The 24,819-nt window shown below is 58.8% G+C and overlaps 2 protein-coding genes and 1 long non-coding RNA gene across 10 annotated transcripts; 2 read left to right on the plus strand and 1 right to left on the minus strand.

The window, feature by feature from the left end:
- The first annotated feature begins 586 nt into the window (after nt 1-586).
- LOC119060987 (uncharacterized) lies at nt 587-2,418 on the plus strand. Its single transcript, XR_005084702.2, has 2 exons — nt 587-1,342; nt 2,264-2,418. It is a non-coding gene; the product is annotated as an uncharacterized LOC119060987 (long non-coding RNA).
- Nucleotides 2,419-2,638: 220 nt separating this feature from the next.
- PSMD13 (proteasome 26S subunit, non-ATPase 13) lies at nt 2,639-13,826 on the minus strand. The gene is made up of 13 exons (XM_037161333.2): nt 13,618-13,826; nt 12,515-12,593; nt 9,465-9,499; nt 9,327-9,382; nt 9,067-9,110; nt 8,854-8,940; nt 7,362-7,533; nt 6,541-6,620; nt 6,343-6,468; nt 5,117-5,179; nt 3,745-3,825; nt 3,467-3,583; nt 2,639-2,958 (listed from the first exon to the last, which is right to left on the minus strand). The coding sequence occupies exons 1-13, from the start codon at nt 13,710-13,712 to the stop codon at nt 2,863-2,865; spliced, it is 1,131 nt and encodes a 376-aa protein (XP_037017228.1). The 5' UTR covers nt 13,713-13,826; the 3' UTR covers nt 2,639-2,862.
- Nucleotides 13,812-24,711, plus strand: SIRT3 (sirtuin 3). 8 transcript variants are annotated; one of them, XR_005084699.2, is made up of 10 exons: nt 14,153-14,318; nt 18,005-18,196; nt 18,279-18,511; nt 18,992-19,092; nt 19,934-20,113; nt 20,302-20,382; nt 20,532-20,693; nt 22,800-23,003; nt 23,526-23,819; nt 24,428-24,711. XR_005084699.2 is itself a non-coding variant. In XM_037161332.2 (9 exons), exons 2-9 carry the CDS (start codon nt 18,150-18,152, stop codon nt 23,544-23,546), a joined length of 1,029 nt encoding a protein of 342 aa, XP_037017227.2. In that variant the 5' UTR covers nt 13,812-13,861; nt 18,005-18,149; the 3' UTR covers nt 23,547-24,711. The 8 variants fall into 8 exon arrangements, 6 of the variants coding, with proteins under 6 accessions (XP_037017227.2, XP_053514148.1, XP_053514147.1 ...); XR_005084700.2 differs by having other exon boundaries at nt 23,526-23,614; XM_037161332.2 differs by lacking the exon at nt 14,153-14,318 and adding an exon at nt 13,812-13,861 and having other exon boundaries at nt 23,526-24,711.
- The last annotated feature ends 108 nt before the right edge of the window (nt 24,712-24,819 follow it).

Below are 24,819 nucleotides of genomic sequence, written 5' to 3' on the forward strand. Positions count from 1 at the left end.
CCCATGCCCGTCCGGCCGGGAGACGGCAACATGGGCACCCGGGGCCCTCATCACCGTCAGCACCTCTCTCCGGCCGCTGTGCCGGTGCCGAGAGCAGCTCTGTCTCCCTCGGTCTCACCAGAGGCCCCCACCCCGCCCCCCCCCCCCAATCCATTCATCCAGCAAGGACCAGACCCACTCCAGGCCCAAAGCTGGAGCGCTTGTCCTCGCAGGGCCTGTCCTCCAGCCACAGAAGCAGGCTGTGGACAACAGGCACCCAGAGAGGTCACCTGCCCGGGGCTTGGACCAGGAACACAGCCGAGGGTACGCAGTGGCCGAGGGGCACGTTGGGGCCACGCTGCGGGGCATGTTGGAGGCCATGGGTGGAGATGGGACCTGCCTGCTCTAGGTTGTCCGGCTGCTGTGTGGACTTGGGGGCGACCCCTTCGAGGTCGGACTCGGGGTGGTGTGGGCGTGGTGATGGTGGTGGGCCCATGTCAGTGTGAGCAGCAGACGGAGAGAAAGGAGGCCTGAGCGGGGGCGGGGGGGGGTGAGAACACAGGCCCGCCGCCCTCCCTGGGGACTGGGACCAGGGCAGGTGGTGTCCCTCTGCACAGGGAAGGCGTGAGACCATCCCCAGGACTTCAGGAAACAACTTCCTGGTAACCGTTTGCTAGGTGAAGAACCGAGCAAGCACAGGAGAGAGATGGGGATGCTGGGGACCGGCCTGCTGGGGTGGGGCCGGGGGCCCGACTCGGGGCGCCGCCCTGGGCGCCTGGATCCGCATGCGGGGGCACCCCCGTCGGCACCAGAGCGTCCCAGGGCGGGCAGGGCTCCAGGCCCCTGTGGCCCTGCCAGTGGCAGAAGGGCAAAGAAGCCGGGCCACTGGGGAGTGTGAGACAGCCACCGCGCAGCTGCTGGCTGCCAGGTCACAGTCCAGGTGTCCCCCAGGCCTCCTGACAGCTGCCCTCCCGGGTCCGCTCCTTCCGCTGCTGGGGCCTCGTCCACAGAGACATGAACACCCACTCTGGGGAGCGCTAAGCCTGGACACACGAGAATGCAGTTGGGGGACAGTGTCCAGAAGCTGTGGTCGGAGGCTGGTCCCAGTTTTGAGCAGGCATCCTGTCTGCCAGCCCCGTGACAGGAGGGGACAGCTGCAGCTGCCCCTGGAGCTATAAAAAGCCCAACACCCGAGCAGAGGTCACACGGAGCAGACGCAGGATTCACTGGCCCTGGGGAGCTCGGCCCAGCAAGCATGAGGCTGGCCCCCGCCATCAAGCTGCTGCAAGCCCCCCTGAGGGGCTGTGTCGTGCCCAAGGTGCACATCTCTGCCAAGCCGGCCAAGACACCCGTCTCCCCCCCGGTAGGTGACATGAGCTGCAAGCAGGCAAGGGTGGGGGGAGGGCAGGCAGTACTGAGATGTCCTCAGAATAAGGCTGGATTCAGGATGCGTCACAGGAGACAGGCTGGTAGAGAGGGAACAGGAACGTCCTCTCGGGTGCTGGGTCTCAGTCCTATGGCCGGGAAGGCATCCCCCCTTCAGGAACGGGCGCCCGAAGCTGTAGCCTGCAGCCCAGGGCCCCAGGCAGCCGGCCGTCAATGTCAGGGGCAGGGGATCCGTTCACAAGCCCCTGCCTGCCTCCTGGCAGATGCCAGGTGTGGAGGGCTGAGCGGGGAGGGTGCTGCTGGATGCTGCGGCTTCACGCGTGTTAAAGGGGACGGTGAGCTGCCTGGAGGGGAACACAGGTGAACCCTCAACCTCAGCTACCCACCTTGGGCACCCAGAGAGCAGGCAACTGTTTGTTTCAAGCATAAATACTCAAGATTTAGAAGGTCACCTGCCCAAGGTCACACGGCTGGATGACGCTCAGATCTGCCGGCCCACAGCCCTGGCCCAGGCCAGCCTTGCTCTTAAAGCTCTGGGAATTGAGGTTAAAGAGCAGGTCAGTCTGATTTCAGGAACGGGAGGGATGGCTGGGCGCAGGCTGCTCTGGCGGGAAGCTGGGTGAGGAAGCGCAGCCGGCCCCGAAGGCCCAGCCACTGAGGACGGGCCCCGACCGGGCCCCACCGCCCCGTCTGGCCGCTCACTCAAAAGCCCGGTGCTCGTTTGCAACCAACTTAGAACCTCAGCTGTCCCTGGTGTCTCATACGAACCTGACAAGCATACTGGGGAAGGAGTTCAAGGTCAAGGCTGCTGGGCCATGCAGGCTCAGGGGTGGGCAGGTAGACAGCCTCCTCTACGGAGCCAACTCTGACCCCCCTACACGGGCTTCCTTCCACCCAGGAGCAGGCTGTGGGCCTCATGGTGACGTTCGTCAGCTTCCTGACCCCCGCGGGCTGGGTCCTGGTCCACCTGGAGAGCTACAAGAAGAGCTCTGCGGCCTGAGCGCTGCTTCCAGCAGCGGAGGACAAGTCCCATTAAACCCTCTCCCCACCTAAGGCTCTCGTGGTGACTGACCTATGTGCACTGCTCGCTTGGGGGCATGAGGGGCGGGGGTCAGACACCTGTCAGAAGGGACTTCCCGGGCCACCTGCCCCAGCTTCGCCCTGTGTGTGTAAAGCAGAGGGGAGGTTGAGGCCATACCACCCTCACACCCTTCCCGGTCCCACCCCTTGCCTTTAATCTCTCCAGACACAGTCCTGACCTGGAGGCTGAACACAAGGAAACCAAGCAGAGGCATTTATTGCGTTCACTGGGGGCGGTGCCCACACGGTGGTGGGTGGCTGGTCACACTGGAGCGGGGGCCCCCGTACAGCCGGGGCCACCCCTTCCCGTCCCTTGGGCCCCCACGCACCAGTGACAGCTGTTCCCAACAAGACAAGTCCCTCCTCCCAGGAGAACCCTGCCCCTCCCTCAACTCCGTGCAGAGCAGGCCGGGGCTGCTAGGTGAGGATGTCATGGGCCTGGTGCTCCACCAGCATCTCCATGCTCCTGACGTCCGTGCACCACACCTCCAGGCGGTCCTTCATCCCCTTGATCTAAGAGCGGAGCAGGGGCACCGGGCGTCAGGATGCCCACGGGGCAGCCGCGGGTGTTCAGCCCTGCTAGGGCTGCACTCATGAGGGGCTGGCGAGCAGGCGCCAGGGTGCGGCAGATGGCACTGACCCAGCCCGGCCCACAGGGGCACGTCCTCCTCAAAAACTGGCACGAAAGGAAATGGGCGAGAGCAGGAAGTCCACGGGATTAACCCTCCAGCAAACTCACACCTGATTGGGTGTGAGCTCCCACCAGACCAATTTTGAGATTAAAAGGCATCACCGGCTGCCCTGCACTGTTATCATAATCACTGTTTAAATACAGGGTTCAAATCTCAGGCTGGCACGGAATCACTGAGGGATCTTCGGAAAACCCTCAGTCCTCACGGCACTAATTCTCTCTCCGAAACTTCACCTGACCCGCCCTCTTCCCGAGGGGCTCCCATCCGGAGCAAACTCAGAACCGAGACCTGACCCACGGCCCAGGGGGACTCCCACTCCACCACATCACCTGCTGCAGGTCCAGCACGCGGGGCTGCACCCAGGTCATGTGGACGCGCCTGTCCACCTCGTCGATGCTGCCCCTCACCAGCCCCACCGAGAGCGCCTTCATCACCAGCAGCTCCACCTGTGCGGGCAGGGCGGCGTGAGCCTCGGACGCCACCACCCCCACCCCCGCCTCACACCGAACACAACGAGACCCCGTTTCTTCCGTGGTTTGTATCAGAGGGCGGGGTGCTGACACTGGGAGCCCGGCCCCTCTGGGACACCCGAGCCCAGGAACCGTACCTCGTTCACACTGATCTTAGCACTTTTGGCAATTTCTTCAAAAGTGAGTTGTCTGTGATTGGCAGGTCGTGTGAAAGTCATCTGAAAAAAAAAAGTTTGGTTTGTTACTATTCTCCCAGACAAAAAAAGGCATTAACGCTGGCTCTGAGCCCTGGCCTCTGGGGCTCAGTGGACTGAGTGCCGGCCTGAAAACCAAAGGGTCATCAGTTTGATTCCCAGTCAGGGCACATGCCTGGGTTGCAGGCCAGGTCCCCAGTGGGGGGCATGTGAGAGGCAACCACACACTGATGTTTCTCTACCGCTCTTCCTCCTTCCCTTCCTCTAAAAAATAAATAAAATCTTAGAAAAAAAAACTGACTCAGAAAATACAGCGATTAGTAACCCTAAGGAGGAGCGTCTCAGTGTCGGCCACACAGTGTAAGCGCAGGGCAGCTCTCAACGCCGCGGGAGGCGGCGCCGTAGTTTCCTGCAGTGACTGTTTTCTGCGGCCACTGCTGCTTCCTGAGCAGCACTCGGAGCTGGGGACAGGCGCTGGGCCAGACCCGAAACGCCAGGAATCTGGTTACGAAAACTGCGTGGTCTTCCTGATGCACCACAGACTTTTCTCCACGGCTCAAAACAGTTTTTGAACTCATTTATTGTGATGCCTTTTAGTGCTTCTGCTTTTCTTTTTGTTTCACCTGTTCCACGTCGGCCAAATGTTTCCCTTTGAGGCCTGTTTTCATCCAGGAAAACAAAAAAGTCCCTTGAGGGGAGATCCGGTGAACAGGGACGGCGCGGCACAGGGGTCACGCCACGCCGGGTCTGAAAGTGCTGAGCACGCGGCACGGTGTGGGCAGGTGCGCTCGTAAACCGCCCACTGTGATGTGGGCGAACCTGGTGACAGAGACCCCCCAAAAAACTCACCGAGGCCGAACGCAGCCTCTCACAGCAACACCAGCTGGCGCACTGACATGGGTGGGGGGTCTAGAACTCTCACCTATCGGGGCGGGGAGGGGGCCTGGACTACAAGGGGCTGCTCGCCGGAAGATAATTCTGGATTTTGGGCTCCCCCCCACCCCGACAAGCTCACACGCCATGGGAAAGGCGGACAAGCATGCAGACGATGAGCAGCGCATGCAACCAAGGGGCAGCGACTTCGGCTCGGGAGGCCCGGCCAGGCCTCGGGAGGGTCCATGGTGCCGACACGGAAACAGACACTCAGAGAAGCACGTGGTGGAGGAGGCACCGGAGGGTGGCGAGGGGCAGGCGCCTCAGCGCTGCTGTTTCAGTGGACTCGCTCCCCTCTCCACCTCGCCCAGAGGCTGGGAGGCTGCAGGCTCACCGCTCACCTGCAGGGACGCGTCACGGAGGGCCCTGGCTGCTCCCTTACCTCCATGAGACACAGGAGCTGGATCTTCCTCAGAAGCTGCGCTTCGTTGGCGGCTAGGTCAGGCTGTGAGGGAGAGACAGCGGTCACCCAACCAGCCAAGGGGACAGAGACAGGCAGCTCTGACATGCACGCTGGGTCCCGAGGCTCCCAGTCAGCTTCCAACCCTCTGGCCCCACGTTCTCAGTGGATTGTCAGATGGGGCCCGGCTGAAAGGCCGCCATCCAGGACCAGGAACACCCAAGGGGAGAGGCTCACGGGTGCTGCACACGCCGGGGGCCAGGCCACGGCGCTCAGGAAGACTCTAGCACAGGGACAGGCACGCCGAGCCAGAGCAGGTGCACGGGCCGTCTGCCACAGCGGGGGCCCGGCCACTGACTCATCGTGGAAACAGCCGTGAGACCCAGACCAGCACCTCGCCCTGCAGGTGGGTTTCACGACTGCAGCCGACAGGGCCGTCTCTGCAGGGGCTGGGAGGGTGGAGCACTGGGTGCAGGGCCGTGCCAGGGTGCGTGGGGCCCCACTGGCCACACTGCAGCAGCTCTCCCGGTCCTGAGACTGGCCTGCTCCCCTCTGAGCCGCTCATCTGTCTCCCTGAGGCGCTGATACACCAACTGCAGCTGGGTTTGGCTGAATCTGCTTTCTGCCTCATCACAGTACACTTGTACCTACTTTGGTTCATTATGGGTGAATTCTACAAATTTTTTTCAACTTTGAGAAATGTGGAAGTTTCAGAAAAGTACAAAAACAGTGACATGCCCTGGCCAGGTAGTTTGGTTGGTTGGAATATCGTCCCCATAACGTCAAGGTTGCAGGTTTGGTGCCGAGCTGGGTACACACAGGGCACAGTGATGCACGAGTGGAACAACCAATGGATGCCTCCCTCTGACATAACTTCACCGAAAATAAACTCACTGCCACGCCCCGGTCCCGGTGAAGCAGCAGCTCTTCCCCCGACCCCCCCGCACCCAGTGCTCCACGCCTGCCTCCCTTCTGCGTACGTGGAAGGTCACGTTCTCGGGGGGCCTGCCACACGCCCTCCCTCTGCACTGTGTGCAGCACCCTCTGACCCCCTGCTTGATGTGAGCAGGCTGCTGCCTCCGCCCCCCCCTCCCCCCAGCACCAGAGGTGGGGAGGAAGGCAAGGTGTTCGGGAAGCACTTGCTGAGCAAACACACGGACAGGGAGTCAGGGGCGTGTGGACGCTCCGCCGGCCCTGCCCGCACTGACCTGCTGGCCCCAGGCAGCCTTCAGAGTCTGGAATCGCTCTACGTTGCCGCTGTTGAAGGCGTAAAGGGTGTCGATCAGCCACTGCCGGTCAGTGCCCCTCAGGGACTCCAGCACAGGGTGCATGAGCTGTGGGCACACACACGGTCAGCTGGCAGCACGTGCAGCCCCCCGTGAGGACTCGGTCCGGGACGCACTCACCAGCTCTCCAAAGTTGAACACGCCCTCCCCGAGCAGTCCCGCCAGGCCCAACGTGAACGCCCTCTCCTGCTGCTCCGGCACTAGGACGACAACACCCGTCACACGGCGGCCACGAGCTTTGGTCCTGTTCCGCTCCACGCATCTCACGCAAGAAGCACAGACACCAGGTCCCGGGAGGGTCACAGCAGAGCACTGACATGCGCCACCTCCTCCAAGGGGCTGGGTTGGTGCAGCTCCCACAGGAAGCCACGTTCACGGGCTCCGAGGCAAGCACACTCGCTCACTTAGTTCCCCTGAATCCGTGGGGCTGCTGATGTTTCCCGACTATCTACGTCCTGCAGCTCTGGGCTCCCTGCGTCCCCTCCTTGGACACGAGACCGCAGCCCCTCCCTTCACCTCCTCCGGCCTCTTCTCAGACCAGCTCAACGGTCTGTGGCAAGAACCCTCTAAAACACGCTGAAGTTTCCTTTCTGAACACGTAGTCACTGCACTTTCCCCAAAACTCAGTGGTCACTCGTCTTTCCACCCTCCCGTCCTTGAAAGATTTCTGCCATTTATTCCCCTGGGTCTGGCATTTCGGCGTTCAGGAGAGTCTCAGGGGCGGGAACAGAGGCCCCGCACCGGTACCACCGAACTGTCCCGACAACCTGCGCTGCGGGCAGTGGGAGCTCGCCTCACACGTCCACCTGAGACTAAAGCTCACGCAGCTCCTTCCCCTCTGACCACGTGGGCCTTCTCGTGCCCGTGAGGAACTCCAGCCCCACAGCTGCTGTGTCCGCAGGGCCAGCTCCCCAGGTGAAGCGGATGCGCGTCCGAGTTACCTGGCAGGTCCTTGATGTCGACACAGCCCAGGAACCGAAGGGCGTCTTTGTAGTAGGAAGCGTGGCTCCCGACCGTCTGGTAGTATTTACTGGACAGGTCGTAGAAGCGGCTGTGCACCGACGTCACCCCCGGCAGGTTGTTGAGCATCTCTTCCACGTCCTCGATCGTTTCCTGTACACGGGAGGCGAGACCGCCTTCCTGTCCCACTTCCGACATCGTAAAGGCACACAGGACGAGGTGAACCCACACAAAATCTGACTCCGCTAAACTAGAAAACCGGTTCGTCCAAAACAGAACACAGGACGGAAGGAAAGACGGCCATGGCTCACGTGACCCACAGGTACAAGTGAAGAGGACACAGGCAACACGGGAAAACGAGCAAAAGAACAGACGTCAGCAGGCGACGTACAGAAGTGGAGACAGAGAGGCCAATAACCCACCGGTGACTAAAACACACAATTATCCCCCCACGAGATACCATTCCACCTCCGCCAGACTGGCGACCACCGGATTGCCTGAGAACACCAAGTATCGAAAACCTGGGGCCGTGGGAGCAAGAGCCACTGTCGAAAAACACTGGGCAATACCTGGCCCAGGTGCACAGCACCTGCCACACACCCGCTGTCTCACCTCCAGGCGCAGGCCCACCAGGTGAGACCGCCCACGCACACACGGAGTCCCGCACGGAACCGCGAACACAGCGTTGGTGGCGGGAGAGACCCCACCCGACCCCTCCCAGACAGACGCCAACAGGAAAAGGCAGCGGGTTACACGTGTCAGCGACACCCCCACGCCCGACACCCAGCCAGGTCAGGTGAAACGACAGCACACTTCGTCTAGACCCACATGCCCCGATCTGGCGGGGAGCAAGGACAAGGGCACCCCTGGCTTGAGCAGCGGTGCTCCCGGGTGGCGTGGCCGGGGCCCAGCTGCCCCCGCTGTTTCCTGAGCCAGAGTAGAAGGAGCTGCCCATTCCACCCTTCTTCACAGCATTTTACAGCTTTCAAATACTTCAAAACAAAGGCAAGAGGTATGTACGGCGGCTGAGACCAGGAAGCAAAAAGAAAGTTTTTTAGGGCAATGAGGACATGAACACTTACACCCAGTACTTCCTTGAACATCACAACTACCAAAAGCCCACACACGCAGTCGTGGTCAACACGGGGCACGGACCATGTGAGGGGTTTCCCCAACACCCACGCCTGTCCCCACGGTCACACCGAAGGGACAATAAGAAAGACACCAACACAGACAGGGAGCTCCGGCCATGACCAGGGAGCCGCGGGAGCCGGAGTGAGGGGCTGACCCGTGGGCAGGAGCCCGGAGCTGCGGCTGGCATGTGCACGCACGGTGCGCACGCACGACAGACTCTGCGTCGAGGGCAGTGGCTACACCAGTCAAAGACGGCAGCCGGGGCCAGGGCGCAGGGCTCTCCTCCACCACTTTAGGTGACTCTAAACCAGAGGCAACCCCGGGTTGTGGCGGTCTCACCTTGGTAACCTGTAGGTCCCCGATGTTTAACTTCAGAGCTCCAATCGCAGTTTTACACAGGATCACCGCCTCGTCGCTACTCTTCACCTGGGGATGTCAGAAACGGGGGCCCTCAGCAGTGGGGGTGCGGGGCCTCCCCGCGAGACTCCGGCACCGAGCACGCCCGGACAGGCCCCCGCACTGCGGACGGCCTGGCTCCGACTCCACACTCACCTTCTCTCGAGTCTTCTCCAGAAAAGTCAGAGCCACGTTAGGGTCTAGAAAAGAAGGCAGAACAAGGTCAGAAGAAGCAAGAGTCTCTTCGGACTGGTTTCGACCAACCAGGACACTGTTAACGGGGATAATGTTTAGGTTTAGAACATTAAAATGATAAAAATACAACTCAGACTCTGCTATTTTCTACCCAAATGCAACAGTTGGACTGCCTGTAACCACCACCTGCATCGGCCCGTCCCAGACACGAGCAGACTCACCTGTCATCTGTCTGACCACGTGAAGGATGATCTCTACCAGCGACAACGGGTTCACCCTGAAAGAAGCCACCAGCCTTGAGTGCCCACAGGCGTCCACGCTTCCCTTCTCAAAGTCAAAAGCAGAGGACAGGGACTTACCTGTGTTCAAATTCACTAATGAAGTTTTCATAAAGCTGTGGAGTAAAAACAGGGAGAGAAATTACAGGACGCCCCTCACCCTGTGGAGCCCAGACTGCGGGCACGGCCACAGTGCTGTCGCACGGCCGGCCTTGCACACTTGCCCGACGGGAGGCCCGTGCTCGGGCTCGCAGCTCACACATGCAGTCACCAGTGGACGAGAGAACGCGGGGGCTTTTCCAGCTTTGGGAAGAGAACCCGCCTTGTGAAAACCCCTGGAGGCTCCTATTCTTCCTCCAAAGCACTCTAAGGAAGGTGGACTCCCGGTCTGAAGGGCTCAGTGGCCTAACACATTCTGGGAGACTGCAGGCTAGTTACGTCCCAGCACCAGTTTCCTGAGCCAGGCAGCCAGCTCTTGGGCCCGTCCTCGGACTCTGCTTGTGCTACCAACTCAGAGACTGTCCAGCCAAGGAGACCTGGGAACAACAAAAGAATGACCCCCACCCCGAGCACTCAGGAGCAAGGGAAGTCAAAGCACACGGGTGGAGCAGCCACAGGGAGAGGTGTCAAAGGTTATTCTAGAAACGGCGAGGAGTTCTGAGGAACGAGGAGCAAAGGGGTGACAAGTCTGGTGTGGGAGAAGGGCAGCTGCGCGCACATTCCAGACGGGAACAGACAGGTGCGACGTGCTGAGAACAAGCCTGCGTTGTGCTCGTGGAGAATTTCTGAAGGGCAGGCAGTGACCGGGGGCACAGAGAACGGCAAGGGGGAGCTGGGGAGCGGCTGCAGCAGCAGACGCACAGTTGGAAGGTGCTGCTGGGGGGTCGAGCCAGACTCCGTGGGCGGGTCCCAGAGATGGGGGCCCAATATGGCCACTGAGGCTGCAGCTGGGTAACTGGGCAAAACGGGAGAGGGAGGGTCCAGACAAGGTCGAGTTAGGGTAAGGAGAGTCTGAAGTTCCTCTGGGACATGCAGATAGAAAGACAGAAAGAGAAGTGTGAAAGAAAATGCGGTGTGTGCACATATACACACACAGACATTATCCAGCCACAAAAAAAGCAAACCCTGCCCTGGCTGGTATAGCTCAGTAGATTGAACACGGGCCTGCAAACCAAACAACCGTGCTTCGATTCCCAGTCAGGGCACATCCCTGGGTTGTGCGCCAGTTCCCAGCGGGGGACGCACAAGAGGCAACCATACATTGATGTTTCTCTCCCTCTCGCCTTCCCTTCCCCTCTAAAGATAAATAAATAAAACCTTAAGGAAAAAAAAGCAAACCCTGCCATCTGAGGTAAAGGGGGGTTTGGAGGGCATCACGCTGAAATTAGCCCGACAAAGAGGACAAGTACCAAGATGTCATTTACATGTGCAACCGAAACAAGAAAACTTCATAGCCACAGAGAGCCCCATGGTGATTGCCAGAGGCGGGGGCAGGGGTATGAAATGGGCCAAGGGGGTGAGAAAGTCCCACTCTTGCCTGTGAGACGGGAAGTCCTGGGTGGGGGGGCACAGGGCGCAGCAACTGCAGCGGGCAGCGCTGTGGCACAGGTCTGCGAGCTGCTGGGCAGGTGCGTCCCAGAGGGTCTCCTCACAGAGAACCTCTGTGGCATTAAGTGCACTGACTATGGGGACCACCTCCCATTCACACACGTCACGTCACTGTCAGTTATTTCTCAGCAAGTCTTGGGGAAAGGAGAACAAGTCCCATCCCTGTAATAGTCAGTTAGACCCTAACTGTCACCCAGCAAAAAAGCAGTGTAAATAAAAAGGCTATCTCACTACCAAGGACTGGCAGTGGCCTCTTCCCCAGTCAGAGGGACTGTCTCACCAGCTCTGACACTGCTGTCACTTACACAAGCACCTAAAGAAAGCGAGCCCTCTACAGAGAGAAGTCCACTACACTTAGAAACTCAAAATTCCTCCAAATTCATGAGCACGATCTATCTAAAAGTTATGTGGACTGGGTCCCAACAGTTTTTAAAGGTTTACTTTGCCCTCAGAAATACTGAACTTAAATCTGTGGATCTGAATAAGTGTCATGTCAGAAGGTTCAGGAAATAGCTTGCTACGTGCAGAAAGTGGCTGAGAGACAAGAAAGCACAGGGGAAAAATGGTTATAAATGATCCGCCACTGTGGTGCAGAACCTCAGGGAACAAACGGTAAGACAGCTGAGTCATCATTTCCCCACATGGCCCGACAGAGCCCCAGGCTTACAGACGATCACAAGTCCCTTTGAATACGACATGTCAAGCTGATGGGTATAAACCACAGGTACTGGGAACTCAGGTGGCACTAAGGTGGTGAGCATCACTGTAGGCATTCAGAGTGACATGTGCAGGGCAAGGAGCTCAGGCTGTCACTGCAAACCGTCTCTCAGTTCCGCGCAGGTACAGGTCTCTGATTTGTTCGGAATCCAAAAGGAAGATGTCAAGAAACTGCAAAGAGCAAGTGGCCAGTGAACAGGTCCGCAGGGCTTTCTCAGGAGCTCTGGGAGCGGCTGGGGCAGAGATGGGCTTTCTTGTGTTGACAAAATCCTGCCAGGGCTCCACTACAGAGGCCGTGTGCCCTGCCCACACCCCTCGCTGCCCCAAGGTGAGCGCAGAATGTGCTCCCTCTCCCACAGGACCCAGGACAGAGGTGTGGGCCAGCAGGCACAATAGGGGGGTGGGGCGGTCCTCTGGTGAGCCCCTCTTTCTGCATTCTACCCTGCCCTCAACTGGTTTTGAGCTTTCAACTTTTGAACAGCAATTTTCTAGAAGTGCAGTAAAGAAACAGTAAAGTTCAGGGAAATGCTGTCAGATACTGTTTCAGTCTGGGACTTACACTTCGTAGCTGCGACCTATGTTGATTCACTTAGTCTCTCAGTTCTGCTTCGATGGTGAAAAGTTGGTGACAGCGAGTCCCCCAGTGCTGCTGTGAAGGGTGAGTACAGGTGTGCCGCACTCAGAACAGCACCTGACACAAAGGGACTGCTGAACAGCTGTGGCGTTTGGTTATAAACCCCACCTACGATTTTAAAGAGTCCTTGGGCACCTTTACATAACCCAACCTAGCGTGACCAATCACGTACCTTGATGAGACCATCCCCTTGGGCAAAGCATGGGTCCTGCACGAAGTCAAGCACCTGAAGAGTCAGCTGATGCCACAGCCTGAAAAACGTAAGGCCTGTGAGACCTACACCCAGTTGCAGCCACAGTCGGCCCAGACCATCCCATCAAACAGGCCCCAGGCCGTGCTGTGCATCCGGAAGAACACAACACAGGTGCTGCTGGCCCGGCGCTCTTTCCTGGCTGGGCTCCCCCGCACTTATGTCCCCTGAAATCACCTCTCCTTCACCTCTCTGGTGAAGGAGCTCAAACCACGCTCCAGTTTCCTCATCTGTGGCTGGGATGCCTGAAGAACTGAGTACAGAAAACCTCTAGAACAACACATTTAAAACAAAAGGCTAATTTTTAAAAATGCAAATAAAATGCTTTGGAAAATACAAAGTGCTACCCGATCCAAGCAATTGTTTGCTAAAATACCAAGTATTTTCTCTCACAAACTGGTAGTGGTAGAAAGTTGAACACCAGCCAAACACATATTGAATATCTATGTCAAGGGCACCATGCCGAACGCTGGGGTAGTTAACTCAAGAACTGACAATTTAATCTTTCTGAAATACATCCTATTTCTAAACACACTCAAACTGCGATCGCTCTAGGGGCACAAGCCCAAAATGAAGTGCAGTGTTAAGTCAGACCCATGGGACCCAGCCTGTGTGTACCCAGCCGCAGAATCGAAGCGGAAGGACAAAACTGCGCTGGCCTCGAGTTCATGCTCCTTGGACCAAAGCGGAAGACGACTATGGACACAGGCCACGTGCAAGACACAGCTTCTACTCTCCTAAACGGGGGGGGGGGGGGGCAGCTTGACCCCACACGGAATCGAGAGCTGAAATCACAGGCCAGCCTTGAACCCCCTTCCGAAAATCAGCAGAAAGGGGAGTTCAGAAGCTCAGCACAGCCCCTCAGCCAGGAAGCAGACGGGGTGGTGAGCCGACCTCATGACCCCCAAACCCAGGCCCCTTGCGCTGTCACCCCTCCCCGCGACCCTGCCCCTCCAGGTTCCCCCCTCGCCCGCCTCCCCTCTCCGTCTCGCCCTGTCCGCAAGTCCTCTCAGCGTGGCGCTCACTTCTTCGTGTAGAGTTCCTCCAGGCGGTGCCACACGGCGGCCTGGCCGGGCCCGGAGCTCTGGCTCTGCTGCAGAAAGCCGGTTACGTCCTTCATGACGGCAAAAACACAGAGCACCACCACACCACTGAGAAGTCAGCACCGCGGAAAGGGCAGCCGGAAGTGCTCGCTCATTTCCGGCGCTGCGCCGCGCAAGGCAGGCCGGGAGCGCCGTCTGCGGCCTTGGGCGCCCGCTGGTTGTCAGGGTAACTGTGCTTTAGGGTCCGGGGTTGGGCCGGGTTCTCGCGCTCCGGCGTGTGCGGCAGTTTCTCACCGCGAGTGGGGGCGATGATAGCACGTTCCTAGTAGTCTCTTCCGAGGACCGGGTGTAAATGCTATCCCTGATCAGAGTCAGTGCTCACAAAGCATCACCACCATTCCTACTGGAAAAAGGTGGGCGTACAGGTGAAGAATTGCGGAGTCCGGCTTCGGTCTCGCGGAGGAGTTCTGCAGAGTGGGGAACCGCTCCCGCCCGGAGACTACCAATCCTGGCCCTCGTGGGGCGGGGCAGAGGGTGGGGCTACCGAGCTGAAGGGCGAGGGACTCTCGGAGACTACGGCTCGAGCGGGTTGCGGCAAACATGGCGTTGTGGGTTCGCTCTGCAGTTCGCGCTCTCAGGCTCTGGGGCCGGGGTGGTGAGCCGACCTGGGCCCGCCGCCATCGGTTCGTCCCGGTAGCAGCCGCGGGGCGGGCGGCGGGAGGCAGGGTGGAGTCGCTCCGGTGTTGCCTTGGCGGCCAGAGGCCGGGATGAAAGCTCGGAGGGGGTTCAGAGTCCGGCACGGCAGCCGTCTGGGGCATGGGGCGACGAGAGAACCTGGACTGTGCTGTCTGTTTCCGGCTCGGTTCTCAGTTCTTCTCGCGGCATCCCGTGTCCAGTGTTGACACCGCCGCTCTTAAAGCCCAGTCTGTACTTGGCCTTTCACTTAACAGTATTTCTTGGGCTTCCATTTCAAAATAGAGTGGTTCTTCAACCGTCTCTACTGATCTGTAGAATTCCATTGTACCGCTTTCTCCCGATTTATGTAACCATTCTCTTACCAGAATAGTTTCCAATCTTGAGCATTACAGATAATGCTGTGGCGAATTACCTTGTCTGTAGGTCACTTTTTCGATGAATTCCTAGTAGCAGAACTCCTCCGTCTGAAGCTGAGCGCACTTTATCGTCCCCTGTGGGGGTCGTGCAGGTGACGCTCCCATCAGCATGTGTTCACACCGTCCCTTCTGCACAGTAGTTGTATGGTTTGGAATCCTTGTCTGGGAACTGAGCCTGCTCATGAAAAAATCGTAAGGCCCACAGTTAGGAAACGAATTTAAATGGCCATTGTTGGGTGGATATTAAGTGCAGTGGCACATTCTCTCCATGCTATCTTACCCGGCTCCTAAAAATATTGGTGAAATGCTTTATAAAGTGATACTGAGACGTCTCTTAGTCATCCAAGAAACCTTTAAACCCATCCTGTGCCAGAATCTGGTAGATGCTGAGGGCACAGCAGGTGCTGGACTGACGCTGGCTTCCGGGCAGGTGGCTGTGAGGGTGGGTCACCGCTAGAGAGTGACCTGAACTCCTAGGTGCTGCTTAAGAGACCAGATAGTCACAGACAAGTCCTGGCTGCCATTGTCCCCAGAACAGGTGGTGCAGGGCTTCCGGCAGCTGGAATTTTGGCCCTTTTAGTTTTGATTTGGGGGCTTCTGTATGGGGTCATCCTCTGCTTCCCTTTCCCAGGCTTGTCCCTCAGGGTGCTCCTGTACCCAGTCAGTCTCATTCCGTGGTGCACCTGGACTTCAGGTTGCACACCGCACGTGTATTCTGGACATCTGGTGAAGTCCTGTGCTCGACCTGGTTTCCAGTGACGAGCATTTGTGCAGGTGGGAGATGCGTGTGGGGCCCTGAGTGGGACTCTGCACGCAGCAGGCACTTGCAGGCACTTGCAGCGACGGGCTCAGTCCCATCACAGCCCCCACTACAGATGCCAGTGCAGGCGACAGCTGGGCTGCTGGCCAAATGGCATTAGATCCGAGGTTCCCACCATCTCTTCAGGTTGGATGAATTTGCTAGAGCAGCTCACAGAACTCAGGAGGCCAGTGTACTTACTCAGTTCGTGGTTTGTTACAAAGGACGTTGAAGGACACAAACAACTAAACAAACAAACAAGAGACACATAGGGAAAGGTCCGGAAGGGCCCCTGCCTTTGGGGCCTGGCGCACACATGATTTCTGGTTCCCTGTCTGACTGAGTCTCCCTCCTCTTTTTTTTTTTTTTTTTGAGGGAGGCTCCAACCCTCCGTGGTTGGTTCCCCTGATCACCAGTCCCCATCCCTAGGATATTTCCAAAAGTCTCTCATTGACAGGAATTCAGGTTGAAAAGGGCTGTGAAGACCAACATATGTATTTATCGTAAATCACAGGATCGCAACTTCCCTCTCATCCCGCCTGCCGTTCCCATAGTGATTGACATTCCCAGGAGCTCAGCTGATGCTGAGTTTCAGTGCGGTGGTGCAGCCAGCGTGTGGTCGTTCCTTCCTGACCACCTGAGCAGTTCTCATGAGAAAGCCCCTTTGAACTTGCTCGCAGGAGAGAGCTGCAGGGCTTTGCTGCAGCGGGGTTCTGTGCAGAACCAGGGCCATGTCTGCAGGAGTGTGGGCGGGGCAGCGCTGTTGGCTGGCTGGGAGGTCGACAGCCCCTGGGTCTTTTCAGGCAGGGTCGGGTCTCCCTGCCCGGCTAGGCTTTGGCGGCTGGGGCACGGGGCATCCGAGTGATGAAGAGACAGGCAGTGAGCTCGGGCCCTGAGCCCTTCTGGTGCCCTCAGCCCTGCACGTGTGCAGTCCCTGCCACCCTTCTCTTTCTCATTGGACACCTTTCAGAAGTCTACTGTTTGGATAACCCAAGTGACAGTTTGTGTGGCAGGAGAGGGGACAATGCAAAGGCTGCATGTGGACTGAGTGGCAAGCAGATGCCTGAGCTACAGCTCACCGGCCCCAGAGTGGAGTGAGGCAACCCTCAGGGTCACAGCAGGGAGAGAAGGGGTGGCCCTAAAGGGAGCGGGGAGCCAGTACTGTCACCTTTCAGAGGAGGGGCAGTGACTTCTTGCCGGGCTCAGCAGTGGCTTCATAAGGACCTGGCCTTGACTCCAGGAGACTCGGGCATGTGGAGGTGGAGAGGGAGCTGGGTATGGGCACACAAGCACCTGGGTGTGGGGGCCCATGTCTGGCTGACAGAAGGGGCATGTGACAGGGCCGTCCCTGCAGTGGGCGGGCAGTGCCCAGACGTCAGGGCCCTGTGGGGGCTGAGAGCTGCAGGGCAGGTCCCTCTGCACAGAGGGTTTAGTGTTGGTTTTGGAAGGAGCAGAAGGAAGCACAAAAGACAGAGCAAACCAGAGAGGGAGTTAGGAACGTCCTCCTCGAAGGTAAGCTCTAGATGGCCCTGCCGTGTCTACAGATGTGCGTGCAGGGGGTTACTGCTTTCATGTGTCACAAGTGAGTTAAGGAAACACGCAGTTTCCCGTGTTTAAGTCTGTTTTTGCGGTAGAGCTGCCATCACCTGGGGAGGGTTGTGCTTTCAACTTGTTGCCTCCGTCCGGTCATGGTGGAGGGGTCTGTGTGCCAGAGTCATGGACGCCAGCCCCTGGGGTGCAGGAAGGCACCCTGAGCAGGGGACCACAGTCACCGACTCTGGGTGGGTGCCACTGAGACACCAGTCGGTGGAAGCCTTTGAGGGGTAGCTCAGTGAATGCCAGCGAGGGCCCTGAGCTGCCTCAGTTTCTGGTGGGGACCGAGAAGGCGCCTGGAGCTTGGAGGCGGATTTGCTTGGCTGTGATGTGAGTGGCCTGTGGATTGGCTGCGGATGTGAAGTCAGCAGCAGTTGGAACCCCTAGCTGTCAGGGCGTGGACGTTTCTTTGTGGAATGGTCTCTAGAACCTACTTGTTATCCTGATAGTATTTGGTGTCAAATGTTAAAGTCGGAGAGGTTTAACTGTCTTGAAATAACTCCGCTGCACATTTATCACGTCCTAGGCATGTTACTGTGGCAGGGTCTGCAGAGCAAGCCCGAGGCCTGCAGAGGGGCTCTGGGCGGAGCTGGCCCCGTGGGCACTGGCCTGTGATGACCGGACTTGGGAAATGTTGCTTTCCTTGTTTGCACGCTTCCCGTTCACACAGGTTTTTTTGCCCCTAAATGAGCCTCAGTTTCTGAGTCAAGTCTGCTTTCTGCCGGAACCTCATGTTCAAGATGGGCAAGGGGCCCTTGGGAACAGGAGGGGTGTGGCCATCCCAGTGGCGGTTGTGGGACGTCTCACTCGCCACCGCCGGCCGGCCTTGCCGGCAGTCCTCTGACCACTCTCCTTTCCCTGCCAGCATCGTGGGCGGGGGCACGCCCACAGCCTGCTCTGCTGGCGTCTCGAGTGCCTTTGGAAATGGAGGCGCCGGGAAGGAAGAGAAGCTCTGCCTACGGGACATCGCAGAGCTGATTGGAGCCCAGGCCCGCCAGAGGGTGGTGGTCATGGCGGGGGCTGGCATCAGCACGGCCAGCGGCATCCCGGACTTCAGGTGGCCCCCCGTCCCCACACGCCCCTCTGTCCCCGGCCGACCCGCGCCCCGGTCCTCTGACGGCTCTGGCCTCTCTGGGCAGATCCCCCGAGTCCGGCTTCTACAGCACCTTGCAGCACTGGGATGTCCCGTACCCGGAGGCCATTTTCGAGCTCTCGTTTTTCTTGGACAACCCCAGGCCCTTTTTCACATGGGCCAAGAACATGTTCCCGGGGAACTTCAAGCCCAACGTCATCCACTACTTCCTTCGCCTGCTGCACGACAGAGGGCTGCTCCAGCGGCTCTACACGCAGAACATTGACGGTCTGGAGCGCGGTGAGCCTCACAGCCCCCCCCCCCCCCACGCAGACACCCCCTGAGTCTGCCAACAGGAGCCTGTAGTTTTGCTCCCTGATGCAAGGACTTCCTGTTATGACAGAGTTTTTCCAGACTGTGAAAGCAAAGAGAAGACTTCGATGAGCCCTCAGGCCCTTGTCAGGCCCTCCCATCATCTTCTCTCTTGCTCCTCGAATTAATTTGTGGCAAATTCTTCACATTATAACTTTAATCTAAAAGTAAATACCAAAAACGCTCAAAATATATCTAACCTGTAAACCCATCATGGGTATCTGCAGAACTTTGAGAACATAACTACACTGTTATCGCACAAATCACTAACAGCTCCCTACCACTGTCAGACCCGCGAAGTACATATGATTTCTGGGCGCAGTGAGCCCGGAAATTGTGCCGCCACCCCCCCATCCCCTGCCCCCCTCTGGCCAGACGGTCAGTGCTCAGCTGCGCTTTCACTTTCAGCCTCCGGCATCCCTGGCTCCAAGCTGGTCGAAGCTCACGGGTCCTTCGCTTCTGCCACCTGCACCGCCTGCGGAAAACCCTCCCCGGAGCAGGACTTCTGGGTGAGCTGTCCTGCGGTGGTTCTCCCTGCGGCCCTGGTGGCGGGGCGATCTGGAAATGTGGTGTTTCGTGAGCACTGTGTCCCAAAGATGGAACGGTGATGGTGTGGAAATGTTTCTCTTTGTTTTAAAATTAGAAATGTAATCCGTGCTTGCGAGAATCTGAGGCAGCACAGAAATGCGTGGGGAGGTGAATGTCCCATCAAGCACTTGCAGCAGTTTGGTGGGTGGCGCCCGTGGACGCAGAGGCGGGCGCACGCCTCCCGCCCGCCCGCATGCGCCCAGTTGTTTTCGCAGCGGAACCGAAGAGCTTCAGGTTCCGCCGCTTCCTTACTGAGCAGACTTCCACGGGGCTCTCCCCAGCAGGGCGGTCCCCTCCCAGACGCAGTGACTGTGGAGCTTTCGTGGGGTGTTCACTGCCAGGCACACAGCAGTGAGGCCTGCGCTCCCCCCAGGGGCCTCGGGGGCCCCGTGGGTGGGTCCTGTGGCTGCAGTGGGGTGGAGGGGACGCGGAGCTGGCCATGGAGCACCCTCGAGTCACTGGGGTGTCGCGCGTCACGGGCTGTGTAGCCGCAGCCTCTGTCTAGTTGGAAGTCCCGTCGGGGAGCCCGGACCACGCACCAGTGCGTCCGAGTCCCGTTCCCTGTCCCCTCAGTCCCCTTTTCCAGAGTGTCACAGAGTTAGAATCACATGTATGTCCCTCTCCGAATTTTGGAGGGCTCTGTGAAACCAAATTGGTAAAGTGTCGTGTCGAAGCTGGGTTTGTTACCCAGCTATGGGGGGACTTAAAAAGCTGGAATTTGTTTATGAAAATCGTGTATGTATGCTTACGTTTAAATTTCAGTCACCTTCCAAGTCCTCTCCATTCGCTGTGAAACACCTGCGGAGAGGTTTCCTCCACCGTTCAAAACGGTTTTTGAACTTGTTCGTTTTGATGCCTCTTAGTGCTTCTGCCATTTTTTGGTTTTACCTCTTCCACCTTGGCAAGACATTTCCCTTGGAACCAAAAAAATCATCACTCAGGGTGAGATTGGGTGAATAGGGAGGGAAAGTCATGGGGGCCATGCCGGTTTTGGTCGAAAACTGCTGAGCACTCAGCGGGCTGCGGGCAGGTGTGCTTGTAAATCACCCGTCGTGAAACGGGCAAAGGCGTTGGAAGAGTCTTCAGAAAAACTCACCAAAGCCGAATGCCGCCTCTCACAACAACGCCAGCTGCTGCACCGGTGCAGATGGGTTCCTAGCACTCTCACCTGGCAGGGCGGCTTGGACTGCAAGGGGCCCACACGCCAGAAGGTAGTTCCGGGTTTGGGGGGTTCCTCCTTGTACGTGGAGGCTAATTATACTACTCAGCTAATGTGTTAGAAGATTTCTTACGTTGTTTTGCCTTTTTCTTCCACGTGTTGCGTTAACTTCCTCGAGCCCGTTTTCTGTGTGTTTCCCAGGCCGCCGTGATGGCAGACAGAGTCCCCCGCTGTGCAGCCTGCGCTGGCCTGGTGAAGCCCGATGTCGTGTTCTTCGGGGAGGCGCTGCCCGAGAGGTTCTTCCTGCACCTGGTGGACTTCCCCACCGCAGAGCTGCTGCTCATCCTCGGGACCTCCCTGAAGGTGTGTCCGCAGGCGGGTGCAGGGGGTGGGCGTGGGGGCAGGGGCGGGGCAGGGAGGCTGGGGAGCTCCCTGGGGCCCACCTGTGGAAGGCAGTTGGGTTCGACCAGTGAGGAAGCAGATGTCCAGGCCTCGGGGGCGGCAGAATGGGAGGGGGTGCCAGGCTCTGGAAGTGCTGTGAGCGTGCGGGGGTGAGGGGCACAGTGGGCAGGTGGGGGCTGGGGGGAGGCAGAAGCAGGCTTCCTGGGTCACAGGCCAGTTTCATGCCAGCAGCAGCGACGCACTCGAAGGGCTCAGACCAGGGCCACTGTGGGAGCGGGAGCGGGCATCAGAACAGGCAGACGTCTAGGAGCCGGTCCAGGAAAAGGCAGAGGTCTGGGCACCCTCAGACCCCCGGACCACTAGAGGGGCCGAGGACCGGGACCTCTGTCCTTGCGGCCTGGTGTCATTTTGAGGACTGCAGACGAGGGACTCTGGCCTGGTGCTCAGGGGCTCAGAGCACTTCTGGTGAGGAGTTTGGAGGGAGGGTGCTGAGCCCAGCTCTGCAACTGTGTAGTTGAGGTGCATGTGGAGGAAGTGTCACTGTCTGGGCCTGATGCTCAGGAAGTTGGTCAAGGATGTGAGGACAGCAAACAGGGAGGCCCTAGCCTTGGGCCTGGCTGGCCGGAGGCACCAGGGTTGATGGGCCAGCCCGGCAGGGTGCATGGCACGTGCCATGAGCAGGCTGTGCTCTGTGGGGAGGTGGCACATGGCACAGAAAGTCTAGAGGGGCTGGGACTGGCAGGAGCTGGAGGAGGTGTGGGTGTGAGAGAGGGACATGGGGGGGGTAGTGCCCAGGGGCCCTTGGCCACCTGCCGCAGTGCCAGACAGCGTCAGTCGTGACAGGCCGACTTCTGTCCCTCTGGGTGATGTGTCCTGAACAGACCGTGGGACCAGCGTGGAGCAGGCGGCACCAGGGGCCGTGGAGCCGTGGGTGTGCAGTGGGGCGGTGGGACAGGGAGGCTCCACCTGGACGGAGCTGATTTCCTGAGACAGAGGCCTGTTGGGTGGGTTTGGGGAACGGGTCCTGCTGATCTGAGGAGCGTGCGGGCTGCGGAGTGGGCGTGCGCAGCAGGCACAAAGGACCAGAGGTAGGAGTGGGGCTGCCAGAGTGAGGACAGAGTGGGGTGCCCACATTGGGCCTGGATGGGGCACAGCCTGGCAGGGCGGGCAGGGGCCTGGGGCCCTGGTGCCAGGCCTGCCTGACCCGTGCCAGCCACTGGGTGTGGACACTGGGGCTGCCAGCCCTCTCTATTTTTTTTAAAGATTTTATTTATTTATTTTTTGAGAAGAGGGGGAGGGAGAAAGAGAAGGAGAGAAACATCAATGTGTGGTTACCTCTCATGCGCCCCCTACTGGGTACCTGGCCTGCAACCCAGGCACGTGCCTCAACTAGGAATTGAGCCAGCGATACGACCCTTTGGTTTGCAGCCCGGCGCTCAGTCCACAGAGCCTCACCAGCCAGGGTCCTGCCCTTGTCTGTGGAGAAGAATGTGATGGTCCCATATCAAATCGTCTTCTCTGACTTCAGTTGTCAGGCCTGCAAAGTCCTTTTGCTTAGAAACCCCAAATTTTCTTCAAGAGCTATTTTGCTAACACTTAAATCTTTAACCCATTTTAAACTATTACGGTGAAAGGCAGGGATGGAGCCACGTCCCTTCCAGGAGAGAGCACGTCCCCGGACTGCTCACCAGCCTGCCTGCCTCTCACTCTGGGGCCCTTGACCGTGCACGGCGGTGGCAGCTGGCAGTGCCCAGGGTGGGGGCGGACTGGGGCCACTGCGCCAGCGGCGTGTCAGCAGCCTCGTTGGGGAGGATGCAGGTCACTGGTCGTTAGAGAAACGTCAGCTCTCACACCCAGGAGTGAGGTGGAGAAGAGGGGTCATGGGTCGGGGTGTGCTGGGAGATGCGGCCTGGTGCAGGTGGGGTGGTGCCATTGTGACTGCTGGGACTGAGCCCGGGGTGGGACACGGAGAGCCGAGTGGGGGAGGACGCAGAGTGGGTGGTGGGCTTTGTGTCCCTGAGGGCGTGGGTGGTGGGATGTGGCTCCTCACGTGTGGCAGTTTTTCAGGTAGAGCCGTTTGCCAGCCTGTCTGAGGCTGTGCGGAGCTCCGTGCCCCGAGTGTTCATGAACCGGAAAGCAGTGGAGTCCTTGCGTCCTCGAAGCAGGGATGTGGTGCAGCTCGGGGACCTGGTGGACAGCGTGGAAAGGCTGGTGGAGCTGCTGGGATGGACGGAGGAGATGAGGGACCTGGTCCAGCGGGAGACCTCGAAGGTAGGCTGCCGAGCAGGACCGTCCAGGGGCAGGGCCTCCCCCTGTGGAGCTGTTTGGCTGAGGCAGGAACAGCGGTGCTGACCGTAGCTGTCAGTCCTGCTCCCGGGCTGCCGGGTGGTCTGTGCTCCTGGATCAGGCTTGGCGGTCCTTGTTACCTTTGTTTAGCGACAAAGAAACCCACTGAGTGCTGGTTTGCAAGTGGGTAGCGGGATGCAGGTCCCGTGGCTTTGGGCTGACTGGTGTTTCCTAGTTTCTATAAATTGGGTTGCGATTATGTGGGTTTAGTTAGGGGGTTGCTCTCCAGGAGGACATGCTGGGGCACATCCTGATTGGATGCTCAGACGAGGCCCTGCGTCCGGCACCAGCCTGCGCAGCCCTGCTGGCCTCGCCCTGTTGTGGTCCCCAGCTGCTCTGCGCTCTGCGGGCGGAGAGGCGGCAGTTCATGAAGTGGCGTGGGTTGCACCCAGGCCCTGAGACCAGTCCGCTTGCAGATGACCAGTCCCCTCTCTCCCTGTGCTCCAGCTCAGCAGACCAGACAGATAGAGGGACGGCTGCGTGGAGTTGCTGCCCACTTCCGAACAGACCTCACGCCTGAAGAGCAGCTTGAGCAGGTTCACAGATTTTGGCCAAGCCGAAGCACAGGGCTGTTGCAGGCGCATCTCCCCAGGCCACGGGCACACTGGGTGCCGCCCCCTTGGCCCTCTTCCCTCCACTGGACGCTTGGTGCCGACTGCTTGTCCGGAATATGGCCCTGGCCTGCAGACCGCATCCAGCTCCGCAGTCGGCCCATCCCAGGCGGAGCGGGTTGGGTCCCAGGTGTGCTGGGCTCTGGAAGGCCAGTTTCCTTAGCAGGGTCATTTTTAGTTTGTCCTTCACACGTGGCACTGAAATAAACTTCACTGTGGAAGTGGGGTGTCCCCTCAAAGGGGATTCGGGTGCTGAAAATTGTGGAATGGGGACCTCAGGGGTGCAGGGACAGCTGTCCCTGACTCATTCCTCACAGAACGTCCCCACGTCCTGTGTGCCCTCATGTCTTCCCTTCACGTTCACTTCCCCCCTCCACCTGTTCCAGACTCGCTGGACTCTCCCCACCAGGCCTGCCAGGAGGGCAGCTTGGAGGGACCCCCAAAGTGTGGGTGGCACCCCTCTCCCTGGCTGGCCTGGACTGCTGGGGCCAGTGGTGGGCTGGCACCTGCACCCTCTGCAGGGGCGCCCCTCCTTCCGAGGCCAAGACCCTGGTTGGGAGCTCTCCAGGCTTCACTGACAGAGCCTCAGACGGCTCTGGTGGCCTCCGTCCCTCAAGAAGGGGTGACATGAGTGGTGACGGGAGCAAGCTTGGCGGGGCGAAGGACAGGCTGGGCTGGCCAAGAAGTGCGTCAGGTGTCTGCCGTGAAATGAGACACGCTTTCCACTTTCACCGATAGCTTTATTGAATCGGATGTGTGGAGTCTGCTGGCCATTTCCCGCTGAACACCTTCCGCAGCACCGGACGGCCTCCAGCACAGGCTTCTGTGACCACAATGTCAACAGCACCCAAAACTTCAAAAACCAGTTTTGACACATTCAACCAGTCACAGCACCTTCTCCCTGCACTGCACAAGTCTTTTGTTTTGGTTGTATTGTTACCTTTCTTGAAATAATAAAGCACGATATACCCAAAACATCACATACTGTCTTCCATCTCCACATTAAAATGGCTGCACAAGAACCCACCCGTTTTGGTTTTTCACTGCACACTGACGTGAGTGGCACAGCGCACGCTGACGGAACGCGTTAGGACAGCTGCGCGGTAACTCACGGGAAGCACTGGGTAGAC

This window comes from Artibeus jamaicensis, unplaced genomic scaffold, assembly GCF_021234435.1.
Source record: "Artibeus jamaicensis isolate MK-2021 breed Jamaican fruit bat unplaced genomic scaffold, CSHL_Jam_final scaffold_537, whole genome shotgun sequence".
Taxonomy (NCBI): Eukaryota; Metazoa; Chordata; class Mammalia; order Chiroptera; family Phyllostomidae; genus Artibeus; species Artibeus jamaicensis.

Excerpts from the sequence above, each read along its gene's own strand:
- PSMD13 (XM_037161333.2), bottom strand. The coding sequence starts at position 13,712 with ATGAAGGACGTAACCGGCTTTCTGCAGCAGAGCCAGAGCTCCGGGCCC. Across the intron at positions 12,594-13,617 it reads GAGGAACTCTACACGAAGAA|GCTGTGGCATCAGCTGACTC; the intron begins GTGAGCGCCACG and ends TACGTTTTTCAG. Across the intron at positions 6,469-6,540 it reads TGTTCAACTTTGGAGAGCTG|CTCATGCACCCTGTGCTGGA; the intron begins GTGAGTGCGTCC and ends GTGTGCCCACAG.
- SIRT3 (XM_037161329.2), top strand. The coding sequence starts at position 14,236 with ATGGCGTTGTGGGTTCGCTCTGCAGTTCGCGCTCTCAGGCTCTGGGGC. Across the intron at positions 14,319-18,004 it reads ACCTGGGCCCGCCGCCATCG|CATCGTGGGCGGGGGCACGC; the intron begins GTTCGTCCCGGT and ends TTTCCCTGCCAG. Across the intron at positions 23,004-23,525 it reads TCCAGCGGGAGACCTCGAAG|CTCAGCAGACCAGACAGATA; the intron begins GTAGGCTGCCGA and ends CCTGTGCTCCAG.